Genomic DNA, 27,497 nt, shown 5'->3' on the forward strand with positions numbered 1-27,497 from the left:
TTTGTAACTTTACTCTTCAGCATGTATAAAACTCGGTCCCCCGAACTGCATATTAAGGCATCCAAACTCGTCATCAATTACCGGAATGCTTTAAAAACCTGGAGAAACTGGCGTGCAGTTAGCTGTGGGTGCGCCGGCCGGGCCGCACGTGGGTGAGCGTCGCTGGCCGCCAGAGGCGGCGCCTTGGGGGTCGCAGCACGCAGGCTCTCCACGTGGCCTGTGGTACCATCGCCCACTGAAAGGCTGCCGGAACCAAGGCGGAAAGTAGTGGTTTGGTGGAAATGGAAACGTGATGTTTTTCTTGTCGTAGCTCCCATTTCTATTCATTGCTAAATAGCTCCACCATTGCCAGCTAGAATGTGAATGCTGCTGGCTTACTTAGGTTGTCATTAATCTGGTCCTCTCAAAGCTGTTTGAAAAAAACCCACCAAACTGACATATACATATACCATGACAACTTAAACGTTAGCACCTATGCATCACGAAGTGTTGGTTCCTTCAGGGATATACCAGACATCATCTAATGCTAGTGAAAATTCTAAGTGTACGTTGTTGTATGTGAACAGTTGACTACAGTGGGTGTGAGACTCAGTATATATGTATAAGCTTGGTCATTTTTTTAGATGTAAAAGCAAATTTTCTTTCTCAATATTGTTTTTATAAAATTAATAACTTTTTTCCCCTTTGTAGGAAAAAATTAAGCGAATCCAGCAAATCAGAATGGAGAAGGAACTTCGAGCTCAGCAAATTTTAGAGGTAGAAATAATGGCTCAAAATTTTTGTGTTGTGATTTTAAAGAGTGTTGTATTTTAATGGTTAGGTGTGCAGTCAGGGATGTAACTAAACATAACAGCTCTAACAACCTGGACTTCCAAAGGCCAGTTCAAAAATGTTCCTTAAAATACTTTTGCTTAAAAAAACAAAACAAAAAACCCACCAAAAAAACCAAACAAACAAAAAACCCCACAACTATATTAAGATTATGTATAATGAAGAATATAAGATTATATATAATAAGTATATATAATACTATTATATAATAATAATATATTTTAATTAATCTATATTGCAAATGTTCACTTGAGTTCCCGAGTTTTTACACAAATAGTCTTGTATTTGCTAATATTAACAGCATAACTGTGCCTTTGTTAGAAAACAAGATTACAATAATAGGATGTTGAACCAGTATCATGCTCTGCTCTGTATGAAGTACAGTGGGCTTAAAGTACTAAGTTTATATAAATGCTGGAAGAGACTGGTACACTATACTATTTGGCTAGTATACTAGCAAAGATAGATTTCTAGTTTCCGAGTCTCCATTCATGGAAAAAATAATGGTAATCTCTGCCATTTACATTTTATTGTTTCTATGTATACTTACTTTCTTAGTTATAATAGCCAAGTGAAGGAATTTGAATGGGACTTGAATTCCGACTTAATTCTTTAAAAGCAAATGGATTGTAAATTGATTAATTATGAAAGCTGCATTGGGGAAGAAATCTGTTGCAATGTACATGATATGTGATGATGTTTTGAACTTTTAAAGGCATGTAACTTTATTTCTAGTCAGATTATTTTCAAGTTGTGATGGTGCTGTTGTGTGACCTGTTTTGCATGCACAGGCAAAAAAGAAGAAGAAGGAAGAAGCAGCAAATGCCAAATTATTGGAGGCCGAAAAACGAATAAAGGTTAGTTTAGAGGAGCTCCGAATACAAGAACTGTGTTATTGTGCATAATATATCTTGATGTATAAGAGCAGTAAATTTGGAAGAATATTCATTGATAATGAAACTGTGAATAGAAATGGTGTATGAAGAACATGTGTACATATATTCATATAAATAGGTGGAGCATACGCAGAGAGAAGTTTGCGTATGTGTGACAAAAACACACACCGACATGAATATAGAGCGAGACAGTAATTTTTTGTGTGCCATTACCATGAGTTTTGCTTACATGACACTTGGTTTGTATAACTTAAAATGCTCGTGAAGTAACAGTATTCACAATACTCCTTTAAGCACGCTGTATCAAAAAGCTTCTGTTGCTTCTCAGAAAGCGTAGTCTTTTCTAGACTGTATGTATACAAGACTACAGAACTCTAACAGACATTGGAAAATAGAGTTGATATATGTACTTCTATTACTGCTTTGGCATTCTTGGTGTATTTTGACACGGAACTCCCAACTCCGTAGACTTGCTGTCGTGTGTACTATGTATACTTCGCTGGGATCAGTTTGTGGGGGCCGGAGAAATTTAATTCAGATGTGCTGTTTTAGGGTGGCAAAAATGTGCAACTTGGTAAATAAATTTTTGTAGATATTTTAAATACATTTCTGTTCTTTGTTTAAGGAAAAAGAGATGCGAAGGCAGCAAGCTGTTCTTCTGAAACACCAGGTTTGTATGCATTCAGTTGACCAAACAGACAGAATGCCGATTGTGAAGTACTGCTTAAGCTGGAGGGGGCGGGGTGGAATCTTCAAAATATGCCCTTTTAAAATTTCTGGGTTTGATTCCTGCACAAATTTTCTTTCACCTTATGATTTATTGCTTTGCTTTGGTACTGGGGTCTTTTGGGGGATTATAAAGTGGTTTTATGACTTTGTGATTTCTGTTTCATAATGTTGTGCCAACTCTTTCTACCAGGAGTTGGAGAGGCATAGACTAGATATGGTATGGGTATGTTTATTTTTGTACATCTAACACCGCATTGTGATTTGGTTGTGATATGGTTGTCATAGCAATGCATAAAATGTAGCACTGGCTGCTGTCATATTACATACTGCTGCATGGCTTTACAGCACAGTGCATTGCATACATCTGCTTGTCTTGTCTGTTAAGGAAAAAAACAAAGACATGTCCTGAACTTGTGTGTAAATTTAACGTGGCAATAAATAATTGAGGCTTTTAAACAGAAATCTATGTTACTGATGTCCCAATAGAGATTGGACTACTCTGTAATATCAGTGTAATGCGAAATTAATAGGTAGTCACTTGGATAATTTTTGCAAGCCATGTCCCATTCACTGGGAATGAATCCAAACATTTTAACTACAATTTGAATTGATGTATTCTAGAAATCAGGATGATGGCTTTCCTAAGTTTGTAAGGTACTAAGGAAATCGGTTTTCAGTCAGTGGTAAATACATAATGTTATAAGTATACAGTGAAACGTTAGAATGTAGTCCTAGCCTCACTGAATTAGGTGATAAAATTCCCATAGCCTTTACTGGGGCCAAGATTTACTCTACAGCTGTTAAGGCAAAAAAACCCCTTACTTAATGCTCTAGAATACAGCTCCTTAATGCATTTGAAGCTACTGACATTTCTTGAGGGACAGGCATCAGTAAATGCCAGTGTTGTTGCGTATGTATATGCGCCACCACTAGCTTCATTAAAACTGATCTAGAGCTGAGGAAATTAATCGTATTGATTTGTTGCTCGGTTACAAAAACGTTACTATTTGCAATGTTTGAAAATGACCACTTTAAAATTTCCGCTGAATTGGCTATTGAAGAAGTAAATTGCAAGTTCCATAATAGCAGATGTAAGGTAACTGACCTGTTCCAGCCAACCATTATGCTTTTTGTTCTGCCAGCTTATGAAGGAGCATCACAACTGACCATAAGTAAACTTGTATGCTTCTTTTTTACACTGTCTCCATGTTCATTGCTTTACCTTTTTGCTTTTGATTGTTCTTGTATTTGCTTTCTAAACCTGAACTAAAACATGCACAGACTTGGCCATTCTTGTCCTATATTTAGTATTTACTGTGACTTGTCTATTAATGCTAAATTTGTTACTCAGCTTTTTTACTGATTTGAAAATGTGGATTAGTTTTGTTCTAATCTTACCTGCTTCAATAGGAACGAGAAAGGAGAAGACAACATATGATGCTTATGAAAGCCATGGAAGCACGTAAAAAAGCAGAAGTGAGTATTAACCTCTGAAAATTTTAAGTTTTCATGGTTTCATTCTGCAGTGATCTGTAGCAGAGCAGTGTCTTTGATGTGCCTGAATGTATAATTTCTTTTGTATACGTGGCAGTCGTAGGAAAAGAAGCAATAGGTACAAATTGAAATACATGAAATTCTGTTTAAACTTAAGAAAAACTTTTTTACTTTTGAGGGTGATGGTTGAACACTGGCACGGATTGCCCAGGAAGGTTGTGGAGTTCCAGCCTGCCTTAGCTGATACTGCTCAGGGGACAATAGCGGGGACAGGACACACACATGGATGGGGACTGGATGATCTCAAGAGGTCCCTTCTATCCTCAGTGATTCTGAGCAAGAAGCCAATAATTGCTTAGTCACTTCAGAGTCCTTAGTATTTCCCCAACAGGAAGTTTTATTTTCTCCTCTTCTTCACGCTGTTCATGTGTAGAAGAAGAGCAAGGACTTCATCATACTGACTTGTTAGACTTGCTGACCAGCTTTTCCTCAATACTTATCCAGGGGTAAAAATATACATCTCATTCCAGTCCAGGCTGCTTAGAACTTGCGGATTTTGTAGATGATTCTGGATTTGAACCACGATGAAACCAGACAAATAGGATTATTATGCCTTAATTTTATTTTTTTCTTATTTAGCAGAAAGTACTGCTGCACTACAGAAAGTAGATGCTTCACTTCTTGTTTTGTTGTACTAAAAAAATGTCAGAAATTCTGAACCAAGAGACAGAGTCCTAAAGTCCGAAGTGTGTATGTGTCATTTTGTGTACAGTCCTTTTACTTTGTCCATCTCTGAATCTAGTTATTTAACTTGTTTTCTTTTTCAAACACAGTGACATTAAGCTGATAACAAAAACTCTGGTTGATTTCACTTGCCAAAATTTCAGGCTTTTTTTGATGCTGATCATCTAAGCATCTAGATGTTTTGTTCTGTCTTGCTTCTGAAAATAAGACTATTTTCAAAATAGCTGCCCTTTCCTTATGATGAATGCTTCTTATTCTGGTGACTGCTTTCATGTATATAAATCTAGTATTAGCACAAAAGGACCTAGTAACGCTTGCTTATTATGAGGATTAATGCTAAAGATTAAATACACATTCTATGCAATTAACTGGGTGTTTGTTGGGAAACTGAATTAAACTTTTCCTTTTGAAGTGCTGCAAAATGGAAGTGTTTTTCATAATTCAAATGATTACTTTCCTTGCAAGTTAAGGAACTCTAGATAATTTACTTAGAGGGGGAAAAAGTATTCAAGAAACACTGGTAGTCTGTATCAGCACAACCTAACCCAAAAGCCATGAAAATGTTTTCACTGAGTCGCCTAATCAGGCCTTTAACTAGTTAAATTTTACTCTTAGCCATACTATTGCATGAAAGACTGAAGTTCCCCTGCTAATGTAATAATGTTTTTGTAATAGAACTTGTTCTTATAACCAGTTGAGAGGTCTCAGTTTCATTAGGTTGCAGAAGGAAGTGAGGGAAAAGTCTTCAGCTTTGCCTTGAGAAGCAGTTGTAACAACAGTGCTTATGTTGGGGACTGAGGCAGCCTGGGAAGAAGCCTGTCTTACAGGAATACATCCTGCTTATTCAGGTTACCCCGCAGTAAATTAAATGTTAGTGGCTAAAACAACTCAAACTTTTTTAGCTTCGTTGGTTTGACATAATACAGTAGTGTTTGTTGCATTATAGATGGTTTAAAAAAATTATTAAAAAAAAAAAGTACATGATGGAATCGCATTGATGATGAAACCAGAGCTGTACAGTATGATTGATGAAACTTTATTAGACCATGATAAACTAATTTACATCTTAATTAGTCCTGAGGCTTTCTTCAGTTTTAACTCTGATATTATCTTAAGGGGGACTGTCAATGCTAAAATGTAATTGCTGACTTTATTTTATTTTTATATGTTTCTCTATATCCTGAGACACTTAATCTCTGGATCCTGAGACTTTTATAAATGAAGTACAGGTAGCTAAGAGATTGAAGTACAATAACCATCGTGACACCATCTAGTTGTCAAAGAAATTGTTAAAACTTTTCTCTTAGCTATGTTCATAAATTGAAATGAAAGTGACAGACCAAAACAAAGAAAAATTGAATAATACTTCAGTGCAAGGAGGAATTTCAGGGTTAACACTTAAGCTGACTAGGAAAGGTGCCCTCCTAGATTTCTTGTTTGTAAACAGAGAGGGTCTCGTGAGCAAAGTGGCGATTGATGGCTGTCTTCGTCACAGTGACCATGTGAGTGTCAAATCGTTGGCAGTAGGAGGGGAAAAAAGCCAGCAAAACTTTGACCCTGGGTGTGGGGAGAGGAGACTTTTGGCTGCTGAAGGAGCTAGTTCGTAAGGACCCCTGGGAGTCTGCTCTTGAAGGTGTTGGGGTTCATGAATGGTGGTTGCTTTAAGAGCCATCTCGTAAGAGCGGAGCAGCAGGCAATTCCAAAGTGTGGGAAGTCAAGCAAGTGGGGCAGAAGGCTGGCTTGGCTGAGCAGGGATATTGTTCTAGAACTTAGGCGAAAATGGGAGGTGTATGGACATTGGAAGCAAGGACAGGTGACATGGGAGGACTATTGGGATGCTGTTGGACATTGTAGGGAGAAAATTCTTGCGGCCAAAGCTCGATTAAGAGTTCAAGCTGGCTGGTACTGTGAAGGACAACAAAAAGGGCTTTTTAAAATATGTTAACAGCAAAAGGAGGATCAGAGGTGACACTGGTCTGTTACTTGATGAGGTCAGTCACCTCACAAATGGGGATGTAGAAAAAGTAGAGACATTTAATACCTTCTTTGCCTTTGTCTTTAACACTGATGATGGCCCCGGGATCCCTGGAGCCCTGTGTTGGAAGACCGTGACTGGGTGGATGATAAATTCCCACTGACTCTGAACATGTTGGAGACCCGGTGCTCCAGCTGCATGCGCATTAGGCTCTGGGGCCCAATGGGATTCATTCCAGGGTACTCAAAGAGCCTGCTTATTTTATTGTGGGACCTCTCTCCATTGTTTTTCAATGGTCTTGGGAATTGGGAGAAGTCCCAGTCAAATGGAAGTCCCTGGCAAATGTTGTCCCAATTTCAAGAAGGCAAAGAAGACAGACCCTGGTAATTACAGACATGTCAGTCTTACTTCAGTGCCTGGTAAAATTATGGAGAAGGTTATTGTGGGGGTTACTGAAAACCACCTGAGACACATTGCAGTCATTGGTCATAGCCTGCATGGGTTTATGAGGGGAAAGTCCTGCTTAACCAACTTAATTTCCTTTTATGACAATGTCACCTATCTAGTTGACCAAGGGAAGCCAGTAGATGTGTGGTGGTTTTTGTTTCGGGGTTTGTTTGTTTGTTTGTGGTTTTTGGATTTTTTTTTTTAATTGTAAGCAGGGTTTGGGTACTGCCTCTCACAGCATCCTTCAGGACAACATGTCCAGTGTACAACTAGACAAGTGCATAATACGTTGGGTGAAGAGTTAGCTGATGGGTCAGGCTCAAAGAATTCTAATTAATTAGGTCACATCAATCAGGCTGGCGGCCAGTCACCAGTGGAGTTCCCCAGGGCTCAGTTTTAGGGCCAGTGCTCTTTGATGTTTTTATAAATGATCCTGATGCAGGAGTCGAATGTACATTAAGTAAATTTACTCAACGGTACTAAACTAGGAGGAGCTGCGGACTCGAAGGGTAGAGAGGCCTGACAGTGAGATCTGGACAGACTAGAGAGCTGGGCAATCACCAGCCATACAAAATTTAACAAGAGCAAGTGCCAGATTTTCCACCTGGGACAGGGTAATATCATCTAGGCCAACCCCCTGCCATGAGCAGGGACATCTTCAACTCGATCAGGTCGCTCAGAGCCCCATCCAGCCTGACCTCGGATGTCTCCAGGGATGGGGCATCGACCACCTCTCTGGGCAACCTGGGCCAGAGGTTCACCACCCTCGTTGTCAGAAATTTCTTCCTTAGGTCTAGTTGAAATCTGACCTCTTTTAGTTTAAAACCATCACCCCTTGTCCTATCGCAACAGGCCCTGCTAAAAAGTCTGACCCCCATCTTTCCTCTAAGCCCTTTTTAAGCCCTGGCAGCTGCAGGAAGGTCTCCCCGGAGCCTTCTCTGCTCCAGGCTGAGCCCCCCCAGCTCTCCCAGCCTGTCCTCCCAGCAGAGCTGTTCCAGCCCTCGGAGCGTTGCTGGGGCCTCCTCTGGCCCTGCTCCAGCAGGTCCGTGTCTCTCCTGTGCCGAGGGCTCCAGAGCTGGATGCAGCACTGCAGGGGGGTCTCCCCAGAGCGGGGCAGAGGGGCAGAATCCCCTCCCTCACCCCACTGGCCACGTGGCTTTGGGTGCAGCCCAGGACACGGCCTTCTGGGCTGGGAGCGCACATCCAGCTTTTCATCCACCAAGGTTCGCACTTTTAATCATAACTGCAAATTAATATGTTGCCAGTTAAATATCCATATGTACTTCTCGTGGTTTTTTTCTGGCATAGTATGTTTCTAGGTGTCAAAAACAAATTGTAGGAAATGCCAGTTGGCTTTGAGACCTTGACACAGGTTAAGATAAAAGGCAATGAACCAATTACAAAACAACGTCAGGGAATATTTTCCATTTCAAAAAGTTACCGATTTTGTGTGCTGCTTTTAGTGTGTTGTGATTTTGCATACAAGGTATATGCTGGTAAAGGGAGAAAACCATGAATAAGCAGTGTGGCCCATCAGAGATAGGAGGGCCTGCGTTGTCAGGACAGAGGGTGCTTACACAGCTGCAGAGCAGCAGCTGGGCAGATGAGTGGGTCTGTACATGACTGCTTTTTTTCTGCTGGTGTAAGGTTGCTGGTCCAAACATGTTCTTTGTGCCCAGCTTTGCACTCTATCTTGCCTAAAATGCACTAAAGACTGTAGTAGTAGAGGTCATTGTAACAGAATCACAGAATCATTAGTCTTGGAAAACATCTTTAAGATCATCAAGTCCAACTACCAACCCATCACCACCATGCCCACTAACCATGGCCCCCTAAACCAGTTATCAAGTGCTCTGTGCAGTCATAGTGTTTAGGCACAGTTATCACCAGTGGTCTAGTAATACTCAGTATAGAATCAAAAGGAAGAATAAAAATTTACGGGGCCTGACAGAACTATATGGCAAAGTCGGCAGTAAATCCTGTTCTGCAAACGTAACCGAGTCCTGACTTAGTTACAGACCATAGTCTTATTTATGCAAAATTTGGTAGTAGTAAACTGAAGAGACTGGAGTGACCTCTTAAACTGACAGAATAATGGGGAGGGATTCTGAACAATATGAACCAGCTTAGCTTGGCTCTTTAGCCCTTCTATGTCCACAGGTGAAAAGCGCGTATAGTGTCTTCACCGTTATATTGCGTCAGGTTCTTAGGTCGTGACAAAAACAAGCTTACGTCCCGCCCCCGTATCGGTTGCGCAGAGGTACGTAAGGCATTGCGTAGGCCAGCAGATCAGCGCGGGGCGTGTGACAGCAGAACCCCTGGAGTCGGGGTGGGAAAGGCACCCGGAGCTCCAGATTCAGGGCCAGTCTTGGCAGGTGAGAGACGGTTAATAGAGCCTTCTGCATGGGGTCAATGGAGAGGGTGTTGGAAGAGAAGAATAATAGGTGCTTGGCTTCTCACTTGATTACCCCTGTGTTCTTGTGCACCGAACGAGGTATTAATGACTGTTCAGTTTTCAGATTGCGTGCTAAGCGTGTGGTAGTTCAAGGCCAGAAGCTACGTGTGTTGAAAGGACAAGTTGTGTTTTATAAGCTATTCATATCCAGTTTTTGTGGGAATTCTTAAACTGTGTGTTGTCCAGAGAGGTCTTCCCAGCTGCTGTTTTCTTGAGTGGTCTCTGCTTCAGCAGATGCATGTTGATGACACTGGTGTGTGAGCGGGGCCTTTAAAATTGGATGCCTTGCATGTATGGCTGCTGTTTACCATATTTTCACTCAGTTATCTTTCTCAAATGGTACTGCTAAGAATCTTTCAGTATAAACATACTCAATGCCCATTTCCATGTGGACAGGAGAGGAAAAAAAGTGAGTCTTTCGTTTGCTCACAAATTCGATTTAGAATTACAGTTCTACTTCTGTAGTTTCCCCCTTCCCTCGAATGCAGGTTCCTTAATTGCTGTGGTAATTATTAAGATTATGTAAGTAGTGCTTTTCAAATTCCTAGATTATTCCATTGTAAGTGTAATATATGGGTTTTATTTTCTGCTCTTTTAATCCTACTTAAGGAAAAAGAGCGGTTGAAGCAAGAGAAACGTGATGAAAAAAGATTAAATAAAGAACGTAAACTGGAGCAGAGAAGATTGGAGTTAGAAATGGCAAAGGAGCTAAAGAAGCCTAACGAAGATATGTGCTTAGCAGACCAGAAGGTAATCATAATAAAGTAAACTTACTTTCTTGCCTCTTGTTTCTGTATTTTGCCATTGTGACAATAACTTCTTTTCTTGCAGCCACTCCCAAAGCATTCAAGTTTTGGTCTAGATAATTAGATAAATATTTGAAATATATACAAACACTAACACAGCATATGTTTAGGTAATTAAAAGCATTTTGTTTAAAAGTGGCCTGCTTCCTAAAAAGCACTTGCATGATTGCTTGAAAAAAAAAATCACTTACTCTGAGTTATTTTTTACAGCAGGAATGTACATCATGTCTAAGTACATAGGCACTAGATACAGCTTTTCACTTATGAGCAAGTATTCTAAGCTGTTGCTCAAAAAAGTTACTCTCCCAGTCTTCTGTGTTTAGTTCTTGTCCTTCAGGACTTGACATACCTCAGGTTCAAGACCTCTTTGTTCCAGAGAATTCCGCCCCCCTATGTACCCCAAATATTTTTACACTACCTTTTTATAATATTTTGGCTCAGAATAGAGCCTGAGAGCATCTTCTTGCCAAAAATTATTAATCTCTTGCCTCCTGTAATATATCAAAAGGTAAATGTGCTTCAGCTTTAAATTAAATTGGGTGGGACGTGGCGGAGGGCAGCTTCTCTATAGCATTGATGATTGCTGTAGGTCATACGGAACTATCAGCCAATTTCTCTAGCTAGTATCAAAAAAAGAGTTTTCTTTTGAAATATAATGCTCAATCTTTCGTTGTTTTTCTTTACTTTTCAGCCTTTGCCAGAGTTGCCTCGCATCCCAGGCCTTGTTCTCGATGGAAGCACATTTTCAGATTGTCTCATGGTAGTGCAGTTCTTGCGTAACTTTGGTAAAGTTCTTGGCTTTGATGTGAATGTGGATGTCCCTTCCCTGAGCGTTCTGCAAGAGGGTTTGCTAAACATCGGGGACAGCATGGGAGAAGTACAAGACTTGCTTGTAAAGCTTGTCTCTGCAGCTGTTTGTGATCCAGGACTTGTTACAGGATACAAGGTAAAAAACAGAGGAGGAAAAATAATGCACAGTAAACACCATATATTTATGAATGTATTCTTCATAAAGCGTTTTTGACACCTCTCTCATTTGGATTTCCATTCTCTTTCCTAATTCTTCTTTTTGATGTCACTCTTCTAATGCTACTCAAAGACCTTCGGTGCCCTGTCAGCCTTCCCACTTTCCAGAAGTGTTGTATTTCTGGGCATTTTCTCTGCCGTCCCCCATTTTTATTTGGACCTCTTGTAGGGCACTATCACATCTGTGGCAATGTCTTTTAACTCTTTTTTTTTTTTCTTTCCCCTTTCATTCTTGCCCTCATGTTATGCTCTCACTGAATCTTGCCATTTCTTTCTCCAAAGTCTGCTCTCTCTGTCACTTTATCAAAACTGTTTCATTCGTGATTCTCTTTCATCTTAGCCTTCTTTTTCAAGCCAACATAGCTCTTTTCTACTGTAGAACTCTACATAGCGTGATTGTACAAAACAGTACTCATCAAGTTCCAGCTGGACCATGTCTTGTTGCATTTAACCTATTTCATTAATATTAGTAGTATCTCTGTTCTTAAAAACTTGGAGGTAGAGACATTCTAATTTGTTACTTTATTCAAGATTTACATTTGATTAGTTTTAAAGCAAAGTCCTGATTAAAATGCTTACATGAAAATGCAAACAAACCCACCCCTCTGTTTTGCAAACAATAGTATAGCTTGCAGAGGAGAATAGTATTTTTAAATGTGATGGTTTGAAATGTCTTTATTCTTTTTAGGCTAAAACTATTCTTGGGGAGCACTTACTGAATGTTGGTATCAATCGAGATAATGTGTCTGAGATTCTGCAATTATTCATGGAGGCTCACTGTGGGCAAACTGAGCTGACAGAGAGCTTGAAGACAACAGCTTTTCAGGCACATACTCCAGCTCAGAAAGCATCAGTACTCGCTTTTCTTGTCAATGAGTTAGCATGCAGCAAAAGTGTAGTAAGGTAAGATTTTTCCCAAGCAAGTCTGTAAAAATAAAATTGTATAAATGTTACAGTTCAAAAATACGGTATACACTGTTACAGGAGGAGTCTTGATGTTCTTACAATGAAAGCTAAAATTTGCTATGTTACTGCTTCTTATCTTTATGTACTTCTGATACAATGGAAGAGTAGAACTTTCCTATGTCTGGTCTGTAACCTTGTTTTCAAAGCTAGCACCAAAATTCCTCCAGCTATTTTCAGAGTAAAAGATGAGGTTGATGACAAAGAAATTTACTAGATATTCTAGGGAATGATTTAGAAGAGTTGTGTAAGGGTTCTGCAGTACTCTGTTTTCCCTCTTTTCCTTCTGTTTTTAATACCTCTCTTGTCCAAATACTTTTAACTAGGACCATAAACTGAGGTGGCAAGCCTGATTTATCATGGTAGTAATTTAAGAAAGTGTATACTTAATTTGTAGTCAGTAATGTATAGCATTTCATAATTAAAAACCACTATGTTAAACAACATTGTAAAGCCCTACAATATGCTATAAAAACTTAGGAAATGCCAGTCTTTGGGATACCTATACCTCCGTGTACTAACTTACTGTGGAAAAGTCTTTTACCACCTAGCTGAGGGCTGTTCTGTTTCATGGTGATTCTGCTGCTTTTGGTATACTGTGCTGCAGCAGTGAATCTGGGTTGTGTAAGTTCAAGAATGAAAGAGACGCTTCATGTTTTCCAAAGTTGAAAAATAGCAGGAGTGGGCAGTGCAAGTGCTGTGCATGTACTGTGCAAGACAGTTCATCTGTGTTAATCAAAGTCATCATAATAAGAAACTTTATCTTATTGCTGATGACCAACTGTTAAGTCAAATTTGTAGAAATGATCGTTCAGAACTTGAGTTTCATGTTTTCATCATAGAAAACAACTATAACCTGCTAAATTGTTGAGGCTGGGATGTCTCAGAATTGGGCTCACAGACAGCACTTTATTGGTACTTCAGTTTCTGCAGCGAAAAGCAAATGTTAGTTTGTAGACCACATGGATTCTAGGTAGAATACCATAGATATAGCAGTGAAGACTTTGTTTTCAGTGCAGGGCTAGATGCTTGTGGCAAATACATCTGGAGGCTCTTTTTTGGAAAGAAAGCTTACGTGATACTGTAAATAAAGACTGCCTGACATAGGTACAGCAGTATGCTACGTTGACATTCCTAGTATTGGAATTTCTTAGCTTTGAAATTATTCATTTTGAATTTTAAACATTTTTCCAAGATAGTTCTTTGAGACGAAGTATCTGTACATAAATGTCTGTCAGAAAAAATGTGTAAGTTGGCGGTTAATGGATTATTTTATCTTTGACAGTGAAATTGATAAAAACATTGATTATATGTCAAACTTAAGGAGAGATAAATGGATGGTTGAAGGCAAACTTCGGAAGTAAGTTTCATTTCTTTAAATATTATAATATATTGCTTTTTTGCATTTGCTCAGATATTGTACTCTATAGGCAATTGGTTCTAAGGACAAAATTAGCTGATGCAATTACGGATTTACCAAGAAGTTAGTAACTGAACTGCTTAATTCAGATGGATGTGGATTTAGAATGGTGCAGCACCAGTCTTCTACAATCTATTAAAGATGCATGACATTCAGAGGGTTGGTGTGCCTCAAAATTGGAGCAACGTCAAGTCCATTTTTTATTCTTTGGAAGAAAGTAAAAATTTTTTTATTGGAATGTTACTGGAGCTGTCAAATCACTATTGACATTATCAAAGTTTATTTGGACCTACCATAATTACCAATGTTCATTCTGAAAGACATTTTAAGAAGACATGACTTTCATACAATTACTAATCGAATTTTGCAAATTTATATTGCATTACCTTAGTGTTCCCCATCTGTCAATGTTGCATTGTTCCCTATAGCTAGGGTTCATATGTAGAATGCGAACTTTGAGATATTTTTTCATATGCTTATTTAAGGTAAAATTGGAATTTTTTAAGGGTTGTCAGTTTTGTATCCACTGTTCTCCCATTCTACAAGACAAAATTCCATACAGCAAGCTAATGGCTCCAGCTACCAGGAAGCTAGAAGGCACAGAGTTCATGAATCACAGGGGGTAAAAATATATAGCCAGATTCTACTTTCTTTTTTTTTCTTAGTCATCTTTACCTCTTACTAGGAACGGTGAATCCTTTCTTAGTCCTCGCTTTAGGTACTTGTGTTTCTAATCTTATGTCTCCCTTTTTTCCCTTTGATGTATCTCAGAAGGAAGAAGGAAAGAAGTAAAGAAGAAGGACAAGAGGGAGGTAGAGGAAAAAATTAGACCAATAAAAAGAAATTATCTACTAATACTGCAGATCCCAGTCTGCGCAGGCTTAATATATTTTATCTTTAAGGACAATCCAAATACATTTTCCTGTCTTCATCTGTATCCCTTCTGTGGGATATTGTTTAAAAGTGTATCTGAATGTCTGATGTAGCCAACTGTCCGCTAGCAGAATGGGACCCTTACCTGTCCTTGTCTCCTTAGGGAATGCTTAGTCTTTCTCTCCCTCCATCAAACTGTAAGTACTTGTAGATGTAGGATCCTCCCTTTTCCTCATGATCTCTTTCTTCCCTTTCAAATAGTGGGCATAATATGCAGAACTCCCAAGCCCCTCTTCCTTTCTACAATCATTTTTCTATTTCTTGTGTTCTCCCCTCATGTGTGGATTTCAGGTTCCAGTAGTGCTGGCCCTGTTTTCCAGTGTAAGTATCAAGCAAGTGCTCAGAAACGTCGTTCTTCCATGTCTTTGAGTTCACTGGACTTGATTCCGTCTCACTTATCTTTGGTTCAAAATCTTTGGATTTCCCACTGTTTTTCTGATGAACTCTGAGAAGCTTTTTAGAGGAGCCTTCTTTGATCAATTTTAAACAATGTTTTCTTCTTTAGTACGTCAGTTGGTGTTTTTCATAAACTCTTACAGTGTTCTGGGGCTTCTGAAAAGAAATAGGTCCATTTCAGTCTTCTGTTCGGTCTTTCTTTCTGCTTCCAGGCTTCATTCTTATGCATGTTATCTTCCCCATCCATTTCAAAGCTCTGTCTAGTTTTTAAGCATCCTATTCCCAAACAGTTTTACATAGGAGTATCTGGTTTCTCGACTACTCGCCATGTGATCAACTGATGTGTACTCTTTTCATATGTATACAGACTTTACAAGCCCATCAACACAAGCCCATCCTGTGTGGGAAGTGTATAGTGGCAGGATAACAGATGCTGAGGAGTGGGTTTATTTCATCTCAGCCTGGCTTGCCAGTGTTTGTTGTGGTAAATCTTCATGCCACTATGTCCAGACTGCCTTGAAGTTTATGCAGGTGGGATGAGGAAAGATTCTACCTGTATCAGAAGTTGTCACGACGTGATTTTTTTTATGCTTACGTTATCACTTTTTATGAGATTGGCTCCTCAACTGGGTATCGGGGCATGGGGAAGGCGGGGGGAAGAGAAGCTCTGTGTGTAAGGTACAAAAAAGCAATGCTAAAATCCCAACTGGAAAAAGGAAGCATTGTATCAAAGCCTATAGGGATGCTGCCACACGCACCACCCCCTCTTAAGGATATTGAGCAAAATTCCTTGATAAGTATGAGATTCATGGTTGGAAACGGAATTCGGAGCTGCCTGGACTGTTTCTGCTGGGCTGGTGGTCAGTGAGAGGTTGCATCTCATTCCTTCTCTATCATATTTAGGATGTGAATCTTGATATTCATCACCATTTTTGTAAAGGCACCTGTCTCATACAAGAAATTCATCTTTCTTTGTGCTTTCTGTATCACAATTATAGTCAGACGACTGTCTCAGATGAGAGGATTCAGCTGTTTTTTAACTGGATAATCATAATCTCAGTGTCTCCTTTTCCATTACATGTTTTGTCCTTGGCATCTCTTGTGCAGCTTGATCAATATAAAAGGGAATAAAAATGAAATATTGCTACTTAAAGGATTAGGTAGTAGCTGTTTCTTTACAAGACTTGAACAAGTTTTTTCACTGCAACAATGTTCTTTCCAACATGCCAGTATTACAGCATACTCCTTGTAAGTTAATTTATTTGCAATAAGGCCGCCTCAACTGTAAATGATGATGGTATATCAAAAGCAGTGTTACATGAGGGGAGAAGTTACACCCTGAGTTTGGGTAGGAGGTAGTAATACTGATTTGTGAAACTCTCATTTTTTGAGACCCAAGCTGAAGTATGTTAAAAGTGCAATGTTTAGAATTTCTTTCCTTTGCTGCTACTTATGTGCAAAAATTACGAGGAATGCATGAAAATTAAGTAAAAAAGTGAATTTCCCTTTTATGATCTAGTAAACATTACAGATTAGATTAGAGCAGGGTTAGGTGACACATCTGATTGTCTGATGGGCCACCCACTCTTTTTGTAGGCCAGTAGACTTTATAATTCTCAATAGATACAATTATATTTTAAATACCATTCTCTCAATAGTTGCAGATGTCGTTTTGGTATATACATGAAAGTGAGAAGGATGAAACAGTTTTGTAAGTGAAGGTTTTCTTCTCTCAGTGAGCCATAGGTCTAGGTAGCAGCAGGAAAATTACGCTAGCTCTTGAATTACCAGAGCATTTTTTAAGTTACACTCTCATTGGTTTCTGTCTCTAGGCTACTTCAGATACAGACTGCTGCCTTCTTACGCCTATGCTGCTATTAAAGGAGAACATCCTTGATTCATCTCCATCCTTGTAATTTGTAGTGTCATGCAGGCTTCCTTTAGTGCTTGACAGCACTGTATCTCTGTTTTTGCTTCCAGCAAAAGTAACCTTTTTTGCTTCTTCTAATTTCTTTTATGTATATGAAAGAGGTGTTTGCTGGTCATTGAGCTTCCACCTGCCAGCTTTATTATTGAATTGTCTTCAAGATTATCTTAGTCTAATTTGTCTCTAAGATTGTCCAGTCACACAGTAGTCAATCCAGTCATTGACTAGTGGCTTTGTTTCATAGTTAATTCCTGTGTATAGGCAGGAATTTCCAGTTCGGATGAAGAGGACTTGATGGTTTGAAGTTACTCTCATAACAAGGAAATTTTTTTTCCTAAAAAAACCTTAACTCAGTGGCAACCTGAGTAATACTGATACTCAGTGGGACTAAGGGTTTTTGCACCAGACCTGAAAATGTTACTTGCTTCCAAATTCATTGGAAGGCTTGAGAAATTTTTTAATTAAAAAATATTTTGAATTGCTAAAATAGCTAAAAATCCATTTGTATTGCAAAAAATAGAAGTGTAAAACTTCCTAAATTCTTCAGTGGATTAACGGCTGCATTAAAAAAAGAACACCCCCCCACCCCTTCACCCCTACCCCCCCAAAAAAACCCAACGAAACCTGAAGCCCAGCTGTTTTCAAGCAAACAGAAGGTCCCTTGTTAATTCTTGCTAACGGTCTTTTTAAAAAGTGCTGCTACCAATTGAGCAGTGACAGCTTCATTTAAATCTGTGCTGTTGAGCACTGGCTTTGTTTATCGGCATCTTAGAAGGTTGATACGTTTGTCAGTGTGCCCAGTAGCCAGTATTTCTGCAACACTCATCGTACTTGTAGCCACTTGCTGTATGGAATATTGTTTTGTAGGATGGGAAGAGAGAGAAGTACGACAAGGAAAAATTACGTACTGGTAATTGTGTTTGTCGTTACCGTTCTACTTTTCCCATCCTACCTTCTTCCAGTCATCTCTTACAAAAATCTTTGTCTTTTCTGCACGTTTATGAATCTCTTCTAAGATGGTTGCGTTTTTGGTCTGCGTTATAAGTGACTGGTTAGGGCTGGCTATTTACACCTCCTGTGATTCAGCATGTTTGCCTGCTAGCTCCCTGATAGGTGGAACTGTAATTTTTGCTGTGTGGAATCTTGTCTTATAGGGTTTGTATAGAAGAAGAAGCTCTACTACAACCATAATTACTGGTATGTAAGTTTCCCTTTTCTTTCATAAAGGAAAGTGAGAGTTTGATTGAGGAACCCCCTAGTAGTTCAGGTAGCCAAGATTTCTCAGAACAGGAAGTATGTCCTAGAATAAAAAGATGAGTCAAAGAACTAAAATCAAATAACATATAATAAATTAAAAATGTATTAAAATCTGAAATGAAAAAAATAATGTTTTAATCCAACCTTGCTGTTGCCATGCAAATGTAAATAATTTCATACTTCCAACTGAGGATTTCTGTCTTGCCTCCCCCCCCCCCCCCCCCCCCCCCCCCCCGGTATTCTGTGATCGTATTCTTAAATGCATAAAACAAAAGATAAAGAAGTTGAAATGGTTCTTTCTTCTAATTGTCTTTCCTGACTTTTCAAAATCCCTCTTGTGTTTCATTTCTTCTAAACAGTTACGCAGTAAAACTCACCTGAGAGAAATAGAAACTCTATTCAGAACTGAATAAGTGGCTTAAGGGGTTTTATAACCTGAATTTTTCTTGTTGACTAATGGCAATAAATATTGAGAAACTGCAATATCATATTGGAACAGAAGAGCTAACTGGGATCTAAAATTCAGTTATTTACTTTCAATCACATAGGAAGAAAGGTATGTTTCTGCTACAGACATACTCCATAATTTCACCCCTTGTCATGTGTTTCAAGGCTTAGAATCATTCATGCCAAGAAAACTGGCAAAAGAGATGCCACGGGAGGTGGTGACATAGGAGAGGAGCAGCACTCTTTGGAAACACCAACACCAGGCCGCAAGCGCAGACGAAAGGGCGGGGACAGTGATTACGATGATGATGACGATGACGACAGTGATGATCAGGCAGATGATGATGATGAGGATGAAGAAGACAAAGAAGATAAAAAAGGAAAGAAGGCAGAAGTTTGTGAGGATGAGGTGGGGGATTTTAAGTATAGTGAAACTTAATTCACTAATAAGTTAGAACTTGTTTTCCTTCTGTTTCTCTGCAATATGGCACTGCTTCCCCAAATTTTCGTAATACAAAGGGAAGGAAGAATAACTTGCCTCCAATATTTTTAAACTTTGGGAATAAGTTTATTTTCCAGAGTATTTTTTCTTTTTTTGATAGCTATTACAGTATGGGTTGGTGGGGTGTGGTGGGGTTTCTTGTTTGTTTGTTTGGGGTTTTGTTGGTGGGTTTTTTGTGTGTGGGTTTTGGTTTTTTTTTTTTTCCTTTTGGGTTTGTCTGTCGTCGTCGTGTGTCCCCCCTCCCCGTTTTGACTTAATCTTAATTTCTCTGAAATTCTGAAAGATTGTACCAGATCCAGAGAACTGCAGCCCTGTTAGCAAATGAGCATAACTGTAGCTTTCTCTTAGTGGAGAATAAAGGTTATTTATTAGTTAACAAAATAATAAAGAAGTGCAAAGTTACATTTAACATTATTTATTATAAAGCTTGCTTGTGACCTTCCTGTGTATTTTTTTCATAACTTTTCTAGGGTAATCACTGCCCAACTGTATTGGATCACAAGATGATAAATTTTGCTAGTTAATATCAGATAAGATACAGGAAGGACCACTGAAACATTTTTAGCTTGTTGAGCTGAATTGTATCTACAATGGTCAAAAGATTTTTGTAATAGAAGTGCCACAGGCCTGTAAGATTCACTGTGGAACTTTAGAATTCTCTGCAGGATGAAACCTGATAAGAGACACAAGTGATACCGAATGCTACATTTTAGTGCACTGGGTGTTGCACCGTTTGCTGGAACCGATTCATTTATGCAAGGTTATAAAAGTTCACAGTAAGGTTTTACGGGTGCTGCGGATATGGCCACTTGAACCATGCATGTATGCAACGTGCTATGTGAACTCAAACTTTTGCAAGCACTCTTCATTGGAAACCCAGCTAGTTCCTAGGGTAGGAACAGCTGTTTGTGCTATTATTCTGGATTTATTTCAAGTACTATAATTTAAGAGTGTGAATTTAAGAGAATACCTTAGAGGCATAGCATGGAGTTCGTACAAATTAACACTTCAGAATTAAAAATAAGTACTGTTTAGGCATCTAATCACATTTGTGCCTCAGTCTTTTTCCCTTTAGCACAATCTTGTATATTGGTACACTGGGCATTTCATAGGCAAAAGTCCTGTAACTCCTGTAGAGTGATTAATTTCCTTGTATAACAGAACTTCCATTGCATTCATGCTATATGTGGTACTTCAGAAGGCTTCGCTCTGGTGCACTTTCACAGGGCCAAGAAGTGCAAGACCAGTATCTTACGGTGCAGGTGATTGGGAGCCCTAGGATTTTGGTTGTATTCTTTTGGAAACTTGCTGTTATCCCCAAAGACTTTCTTGAACAAAATTAAAACTCTCTTTATAGAAATGACTCTCATTTTTAAACTGTGTCAAATAGAAGGGAACCATAGGCTTAACCATGGGTGCATTCCTCTTCAAAAATCAGCAAGATTAATACTGGAACTTTTATAGCGGACTTGTAATTTAAAGTGGCTCTACAATTTCTTGTAGACATTGAAATAAAATGCAAGTGTGCACTGACCAAAGACTGATGGATAAGATTTTGACAGATTCCGTTAGGTCATGCATGAAAAACACTTAGAAAATAATTTGAGTATCTAAAAAGCTTCAAAGAAACAAAGATTAAATTCTGTAGTCTTAATTGTTCATGCACAAACTGAATTATTGCTTCCAGTAAAAGAATATTTACAGGGAACATTTGGCTACAAGCTTTCTCCTTTGTATGCATCTGGGATGGTTGGGAAAGAGTCAAGTTGTGTCTTTTTCCAGTTATGTTGTTCCTAGTCAAATACATTGAATGAGCACATGATCTAAACTTTTTTACTCTTAGATTTTGCCTCTCATTTTCTGTTACATCTTTTTACTGTAATATTAGTTAGATATAGTATGATTTTATCCTGAAATAAATTTGGCGTGACAGTATATTTGGTGATTATAGGATGATGGGGACCAAACAGCAAGTGTTGAAGAACTAGAGAAGCAGATTGATAAACTGACAAAGGTGAGAGGTCATTTGTCTTTGTTATACTACAAATTTGATCACTAGATGTCATGAGTTAGAACATTAACTAACATTTTCCATGCTCCAACTTAATATAAATTGAAATAAAGATGAGCTTTTGTTTCATGAAATATGAATATGATGCTACTGTTCATGACACCTGAGTTGTGAGTTTAGCAGCACTAAGTGGATATGACTCAAAAGACAGTTAGAAAGCTGTTGGTGATATAGTCACACATCTCAGAATAAAAAGTAAAATAATTTTTATCCAGACCTAATTGATATACTTCTCTTTGTTGATCTTTGAAAGTGATGATAAATTTTGTTTATGAGAAGCAATGACTTTTCCATTATACAAATTGTGGCAGTTCTCCTTCCCTCCTACCGTCGGCTAATTTCTGCAGCTGTGTTCCAAGCCGGTACAGAGATCTGTCCTTGCTTCAGATTTTGGAAGAAGAAACAATGGAATAGGAAGAGAAATGTAAATGAGAAAGATAGACTGCTGTAGATAACAGTGCTGATAGCCCATGTTTTTATTCATCGTATGAGAAAATTCATAATTTTAAGACTTCGTCTCTTAGTTTCTCTCACGTTGCAAACTGCAATAAATTAGCAGTCCAGAATTACACCTGACTTCCAGCAGTGTCAATTTAGCAGAACAAGAATTGCATAAATGCCCTGAAAGTCTTGTTGGCCCCCCTCAGAGAACTGTTCGTGTTAGAATACAGAGTTTATTTTCAGACATTATTGTTCTTTTATGAACCAGTTAAAATATGTCATTAGTTTCCCATCAGGAACTGCAGTATCAGCTGCCTTCAGCGCTCTGTGCACCGTTTGCTATTACTGTGTGATCGATAGGGCGTCAGCTGTTCTTGTGCAATGAAATCTTTGATCCTGTCGTTCTCTGGGAGTCAGTGTTAAAAAGACAGGACCTACCATCACAAAGTGTGTTTTTAAAGGAAGACTGATAAACTGAGGCTGAACCAGGAAGGGATTGAATTGATTTTTTTTTAAAGGGAGCTCTGTAAGTCAAATCACCAAGGCAGCAGTTGTGAGTAGAATATCACATAACACAAACACAAAATCTGTGAGAGCCCTCTCATGTGACCCTTGAACTTCTGTTCAGTCTGGCAGCCAGGAGATTATTTCGTTATAATGGATTTTTTTTCCCCCTACTGAATTATAATGCTTCCCCTTTTTTAAAACAGCAACAAAGCCAGTACAGAAAGAAATTATTTGAAGCTTCACACTGTTTGCGTTCAATGATGTTCGGTCAAGATCGCTACAGGCGCCGATACTGGATTCTGCCCCAGTGTGGTGGTGTTTTTGTAGAAGGCATGGAAAGTGGTGAAGGTAAGAAACACGAAGGAATAATGTCACACCGAGGCATACTATGCCAAGACATACTGCCTCTCTCTGTAGGCTGTAGTTTTGTGCAGCAGTGTCTTTAGGCTTCACCTTCAACCAGGGGCTAAACGAGCTATTGTCAGTAGATCTATTCATATGGTGCTCTCTGATACACTCTTCCTGGTTATGAAGTATCAGTTAATATCTTTCTAAATGAGGATTAAGAATTTGGAAGTTTTCAGTTGTTATAGTTTTGTATGTTATGCTTTTCATACTTATCTGCATGGGATATTTTTTGGCTTTTTCTGAACTTTTTCATGTTTCCCTATGTCAGTGAACTCTTCATATGAAAACTGCAATGACCATCGACTGAAAAAAAAAATCTTTTAATCATCAGTTGTTATATTTTGTGCAAATACACAGACTGTTCTGTGGATGAAGATTTGATATATGTCTGCAAAAAATATGAAACTTACTTTCACACAGTGAAATACTATCTTGGCTAATCAACAATATAATTTAGTCTCTGTATTTTACCAACTAACCTTTCTTCCAATCCAGCAAGTGCTGAAGTTATTTTTGCTAAAATTAAAATGTAATTTTGTGGTTGTGACAGTTGTATACCAACTGTGATTGAATATTCCACACACTTTAAATGGGATAGATGCAGAAAACATCTATTAGTCTGCCCATTTTGTGGGTATTAGAATTTTTAAACATAAGTCTTCATTTTGGTCACAGAAGAATCCTTTCTAATTCAGCTACAGATGAAGCAAAACCCCAATACTCTCACAGTCCCCGTCCCCCCCATCCCCCAAATAAAAAAAAAAAAAAAATCTCTGATACAGATCGGAACTGCATGATCTTATGAGAATTGCATCATTCCAGACAGCTATTCAATTAAAATAATTGTAACATTACAGCATGGTATGAAATCTGAGCCCTATTTTGGCCCCAAAAATAAGCCATAGAACTTCTCCTTGATTTATCAAATCTTGATCTATCAAATCACAGAATCACTAGGTTGGAAAGGACCTTCAAGATCATAAAGTCCAACCATCAATCCAGTGCCACCATGTCCCCCAAACCATGTCCTGAAGCGCCACATTCACACGTTTTTTGAACACTTCCAGAGATGGCGACTCCACCACCTCCCTGGGCAGCCTGTTCCAATGCCTGACCACTCTCTCAGTGAAGAAATTTTTCCCAATATCCAATCTAAACCTCCCCTGGCGCAACTTGAGGCCGTTTCCTCTCGTCCTCTCGCTGATTACTTGGGAGAAGAGACCAACACCCTCGTCGCCACAACCCCCTTTCAGGTAGTTGTAGAGAGCGATGAGGGCTCCCCTCAGCCTCCTCTTCTCCAGACTGAACAACCCCAGTTCCCTCAGCCGCTCCTTATAAGACTTGTCCACCAGACCCGTCCCCAGCTTCGTTGCCCTTCTCTGGACACGCTCCAGCACCTCAACATCCTTCTTGTAGTGAGGGGCCCAATCTTAATCTTCAAGTTACCTTTCTAGAATGGATAGCATAAAAAGTAATTTTCTGTGTCTCCTGTCCTGCATTATTTTATGCTGTGTGTTAGGAACTGTTTTGCACATGAGTAGCTGGATAGAGAAGGTAAACGGTTGTATGCTGTATCATACAGTCATAGAAGGGTTTGGGCTGGAAGGGACCTTTCAAGGCCATCTAGTCCAACGCCCTGCAGTGAGCAGGGACATCTTCAACTCGATCAGGTCGCTCAGAGCCCCGTCCAGCCTGACCTGGGATGTTTCCAGGGATGGGGCATCGACCACCTCTCTGGGCAACCTGGGCCGGGGGTTCACCACCCTTGTTGTGAAAAATGTCTTCCTTAGATGTAGTCGAAATCTGACCTCTTTTAGTTTAAAACCATTACCCCCTGTCGTATCGCTACAGGCCCTGCTAAAAAGTCTGTCCCCATCTTTCTTCTAAGCCCTTTTTAAGCCCTGGCAGCTGCAGTAAGGTCTCCCCAGAGCCTTCTCTGCTCCAGGCTGAGCCCCCCCAGCTCTCCCAGCCTGTCCTCCCAGCAGAGCTGTTCCAGCCCTCGGAGCGTTGCTGGGGCCTCCTCTGGCCCCGCTCCAGCAGGTCCGTGTCTCTCCTGTGCCGAGGGCTCCAGAGCTGGATGCAGTACTGCAGGGGGGTCTCCCCAGAGCGGGGCAGAGGGGCAGGATCCCTTCCCTCACCCTGCTGGCCACGCGGCTTTGGGTGCAGCCCAGGACACGGCTGGCTTTCTGGGCTGCGAGTGTACATTGATAGCTCATGTCCAGCTTTTCATGCACCAGCACCCCCAAGCCCTTCTCAGCAGGGCTGCTCTCCATCCCTTTGTCTCCAGCCTGTACTGATACTGGGGGTTGCCCTGACCCAGGTGGAGGACCCTGCATGAGTCTCACACAGGCCGCTTCCTTGAGCTTGTCCAGGTCCTTCTGGATGGCATCCCGTCCCTGAAGTGTGTCAGCTGCACCACTCAGCTTGGTGTCATCCACAAACTTGCTGACGGTGCACTCGATCCCACTGACTGTGTCATTGATGAAGATACTAAAGAGTACTGGTCCCAGTACAGACCCCTGAGGGACACCACTCGTCACCAGTCTCCATCTGGAGATTGAGCCATTGACTGCTGCCCTCTGGATGCGACCATCCAACCAGTTCCTCATCCACCCAACAGCCCACCTATCAAATCCGTATCTCCCCAGTTTAGAGAGAAGGATGTTGTTCAGGGCCGTGTCAGAGGCCTCACAGAAGGCCAGACAGATGACATGGGCAGCCCTCCCCTTGTCCACTGATGCGGTCACTCCATCACAGAAGGCCACAAGATTGGCCAGGCAGGACTTGCCCTTGGTGAAGCCATGCTGGCTGTCTCGAATCACCTCCCTGTCCTCCATGTGCCTTAGCATAGCTTCTAGGAGGATGTGCTCCATCATCTGCCCAGGCCCAGAGGCAAGGTTGACAAGTCAGTAGTTCCCAGGGTCCTCCTTGCTCCCTTTTTTAAAAATGGGTGCAATGTTTATCTTTTTCCAGTCACCAGGGAGCTCTCCTGGCTGCCAGGACTTTTCAAATATCACGGAGAGTGGCTTGGCAACAACAAGTTCCCTCCGGACTCTGGGATGCATCTTGTCAGGTCCCAGGGACTTGTGTATGTTCAGGTTCCTCAGGTGCTCTTGAACCTGATCTTCTCTTACAGTGGGAGGGACTTTGCTCCTCCAGTCCCTGTCTTGCAGGCCATCCCCTCGAGAGGTGTGGGAAGAGAGATTGCCTGTACTACTTGCATTCCTTTTGTTCACTGTATTTTATTTTATTATATTTTAGCCAAATGAATCCCCCAATGCTTCAGCAATTATACACAAAGAAAATCATTGAAATATACCTACCTGTCTTAAGATAGATAGTAAAAACAAACAAAAAAACCCACAGCAAAGTTTTAGCCAAGAACTGTAGGGCAAACCAGTATTTTTTAAGATATTTTTTTAATGAAAGTTTAATCTCCCTGCATAGCAAAATGGACATGTTCTTAAGTTCTCAAATACTCCTTCTTCCCCTCTGCTCTTAGTTTGCCCTGTTTCAGTTAATTCTACAGTTTATCCAGTCCTAATTCCTTTATCTAAACAATGGAAATGTGAGACATAAAATGTTGAATGATTTATCCAGTTCAAAAGTACTTCTCCTTCTCTCTCAATGTAGTTATTTTGGTTCTTATGGTGATACTCAAAGTGTTTACATATTGACATACACCATAACTGGGGACTTTAAAGTTTTAATGGGAGAGGATATTATTTTCTTGAATGAATTATCTTTGTAGAAATTATGGTTTTCCAGAATGAGCATGTGAACTTTTGTGGATATTCTGGCCATAAAACATAAGCAGGACTTTTGTTCATTTGTGATTGCAGTATCTGATGAAAATAATTGTAAGAAGTTGGAATGTTGGATTTTCTACCTCTTCCTCCTTTTCCTGACACTTTCCCATCACATTTTACATTTTTTAAGACTTTTAGTGCAAGCTGACACATCACTATTAGAGTAGAAGAGAAATGGTTAAGAAAGACTGAGAGAGGAAAGACAACAGAAATATGTTTTGCTTTTTCAGAAAAGATATCTCTTCTGCATCTCATGTGTTTGAAGAAACTGGCTTTTGCAATCAGCTGTTGCTTGTTGTGCTTCAAATTAGATGTTTTGCTGTCTGATTGCATCTGTCTGTTTAGCTGTGTGGAGTCCCAGTCATCATGTTGGGTGGCTCTTGAGTTTTAAACTTCCGAGTATGCTGACATCGTTTCACAGTCAAAGCTGTTAATGATTTTTATTGAAAGAGGTAAAATATTGAATGTTATGTTTGAGGCTATTTGATTTCACAACAGGAATTTTGGCCTTCCTTTTCATAGGAAAACAAGCGGTGTTCCCCAGGGCTCAGTTTTGGGGCCAGTCTTGTTCAATGTCTTTATCAGTGATCTGGACAAGGGGACTGAGTACACCCTTAGTAAGTTTGCAGATGACACCAAGCTGGGTGGGAGTTTCAGACTCCTTGAGGGCAGGAGGGCTCTGCAGAGGGATCTGGACAGGCTGGGTCGATGGGCCGAGGCCAAGTGTGTGAGGTTCAACAAGGCCAAGTGCCGGGTCTTGCACTTGGGTCACAACAACCCCATGCAACGCTACAGGCTTGGGGAGGAGCGGCTGGAGAGCTGCCTGGTAGAAAAGGACCTGGGGGTGCTGGTCAACAGCTGGCTGAACAGGAGCCGGCAGTGTGCCCAGGTGGCCAAGAAGGCCAACAGCGTCCTGGCCTGTATCAGCAATGGTCTGGCCAGCAGGAGCAGGGCAGGGATTGTGCCCCTGTACTCGGCACTGGTGAGGCCGCACCTTGAATCCTGTATTCAGT

The 27,497-nt window shown here is 40.1% G+C and overlaps 1 protein-coding gene across 2 annotated transcripts in view; it reads left to right on the forward strand.

Moving 5' to 3' along the window:
- Positions 1-27,497, forward strand: part of BAZ2B (bromodomain adjacent to zinc finger domain 2B) — a gene marked incomplete at its 5' end in the record, with an annotated part of 87,768 nt that overhangs the window by 47,329 nt on the left and 12,942 nt on the right. For both annotated transcript variants that reach the window (XM_082001416.1, XM_082001417.1), the window contains 12 exons: positions 691-756; positions 1,623-1,688; positions 2,353-2,397; positions 2,647-2,673; positions 3,867-3,932; positions 10,181-10,321; positions 11,069-11,323; positions 12,092-12,306; positions 13,652-13,726; positions 18,912-19,155; positions 21,200-21,262; positions 22,471-22,615. In XM_082001416.1, the coding sequence (XP_081857542.1) occupies positions 691-756; positions 1,623-1,688; positions 2,353-2,397; positions 2,647-2,673; positions 3,867-3,932; positions 10,181-10,321; positions 11,069-11,323; positions 12,092-12,306; positions 13,652-13,726; positions 18,912-19,155; positions 21,200-21,262; positions 22,471-22,615 (1,408 nt within the window). The remainder of the gene's footprint in view (positions 1-690; positions 757-1,622; positions 1,689-2,352; positions 2,398-2,646; positions 2,674-3,866; positions 3,933-10,180; positions 10,322-11,068; positions 11,324-12,091; positions 12,307-13,651; positions 13,727-18,911; positions 19,156-21,199; positions 21,263-22,470; positions 22,616-27,497) is intronic.

This window comes from Phaethon aethereus (assembly GCF_964289735.1).
Source record: "Phaethon aethereus genome assembly, chromosome: 6".
Taxonomy (NCBI): Eukaryota; Metazoa; Chordata; class Aves; order Phaethontiformes; family Phaethontidae; genus Phaethon; species Phaethon aethereus.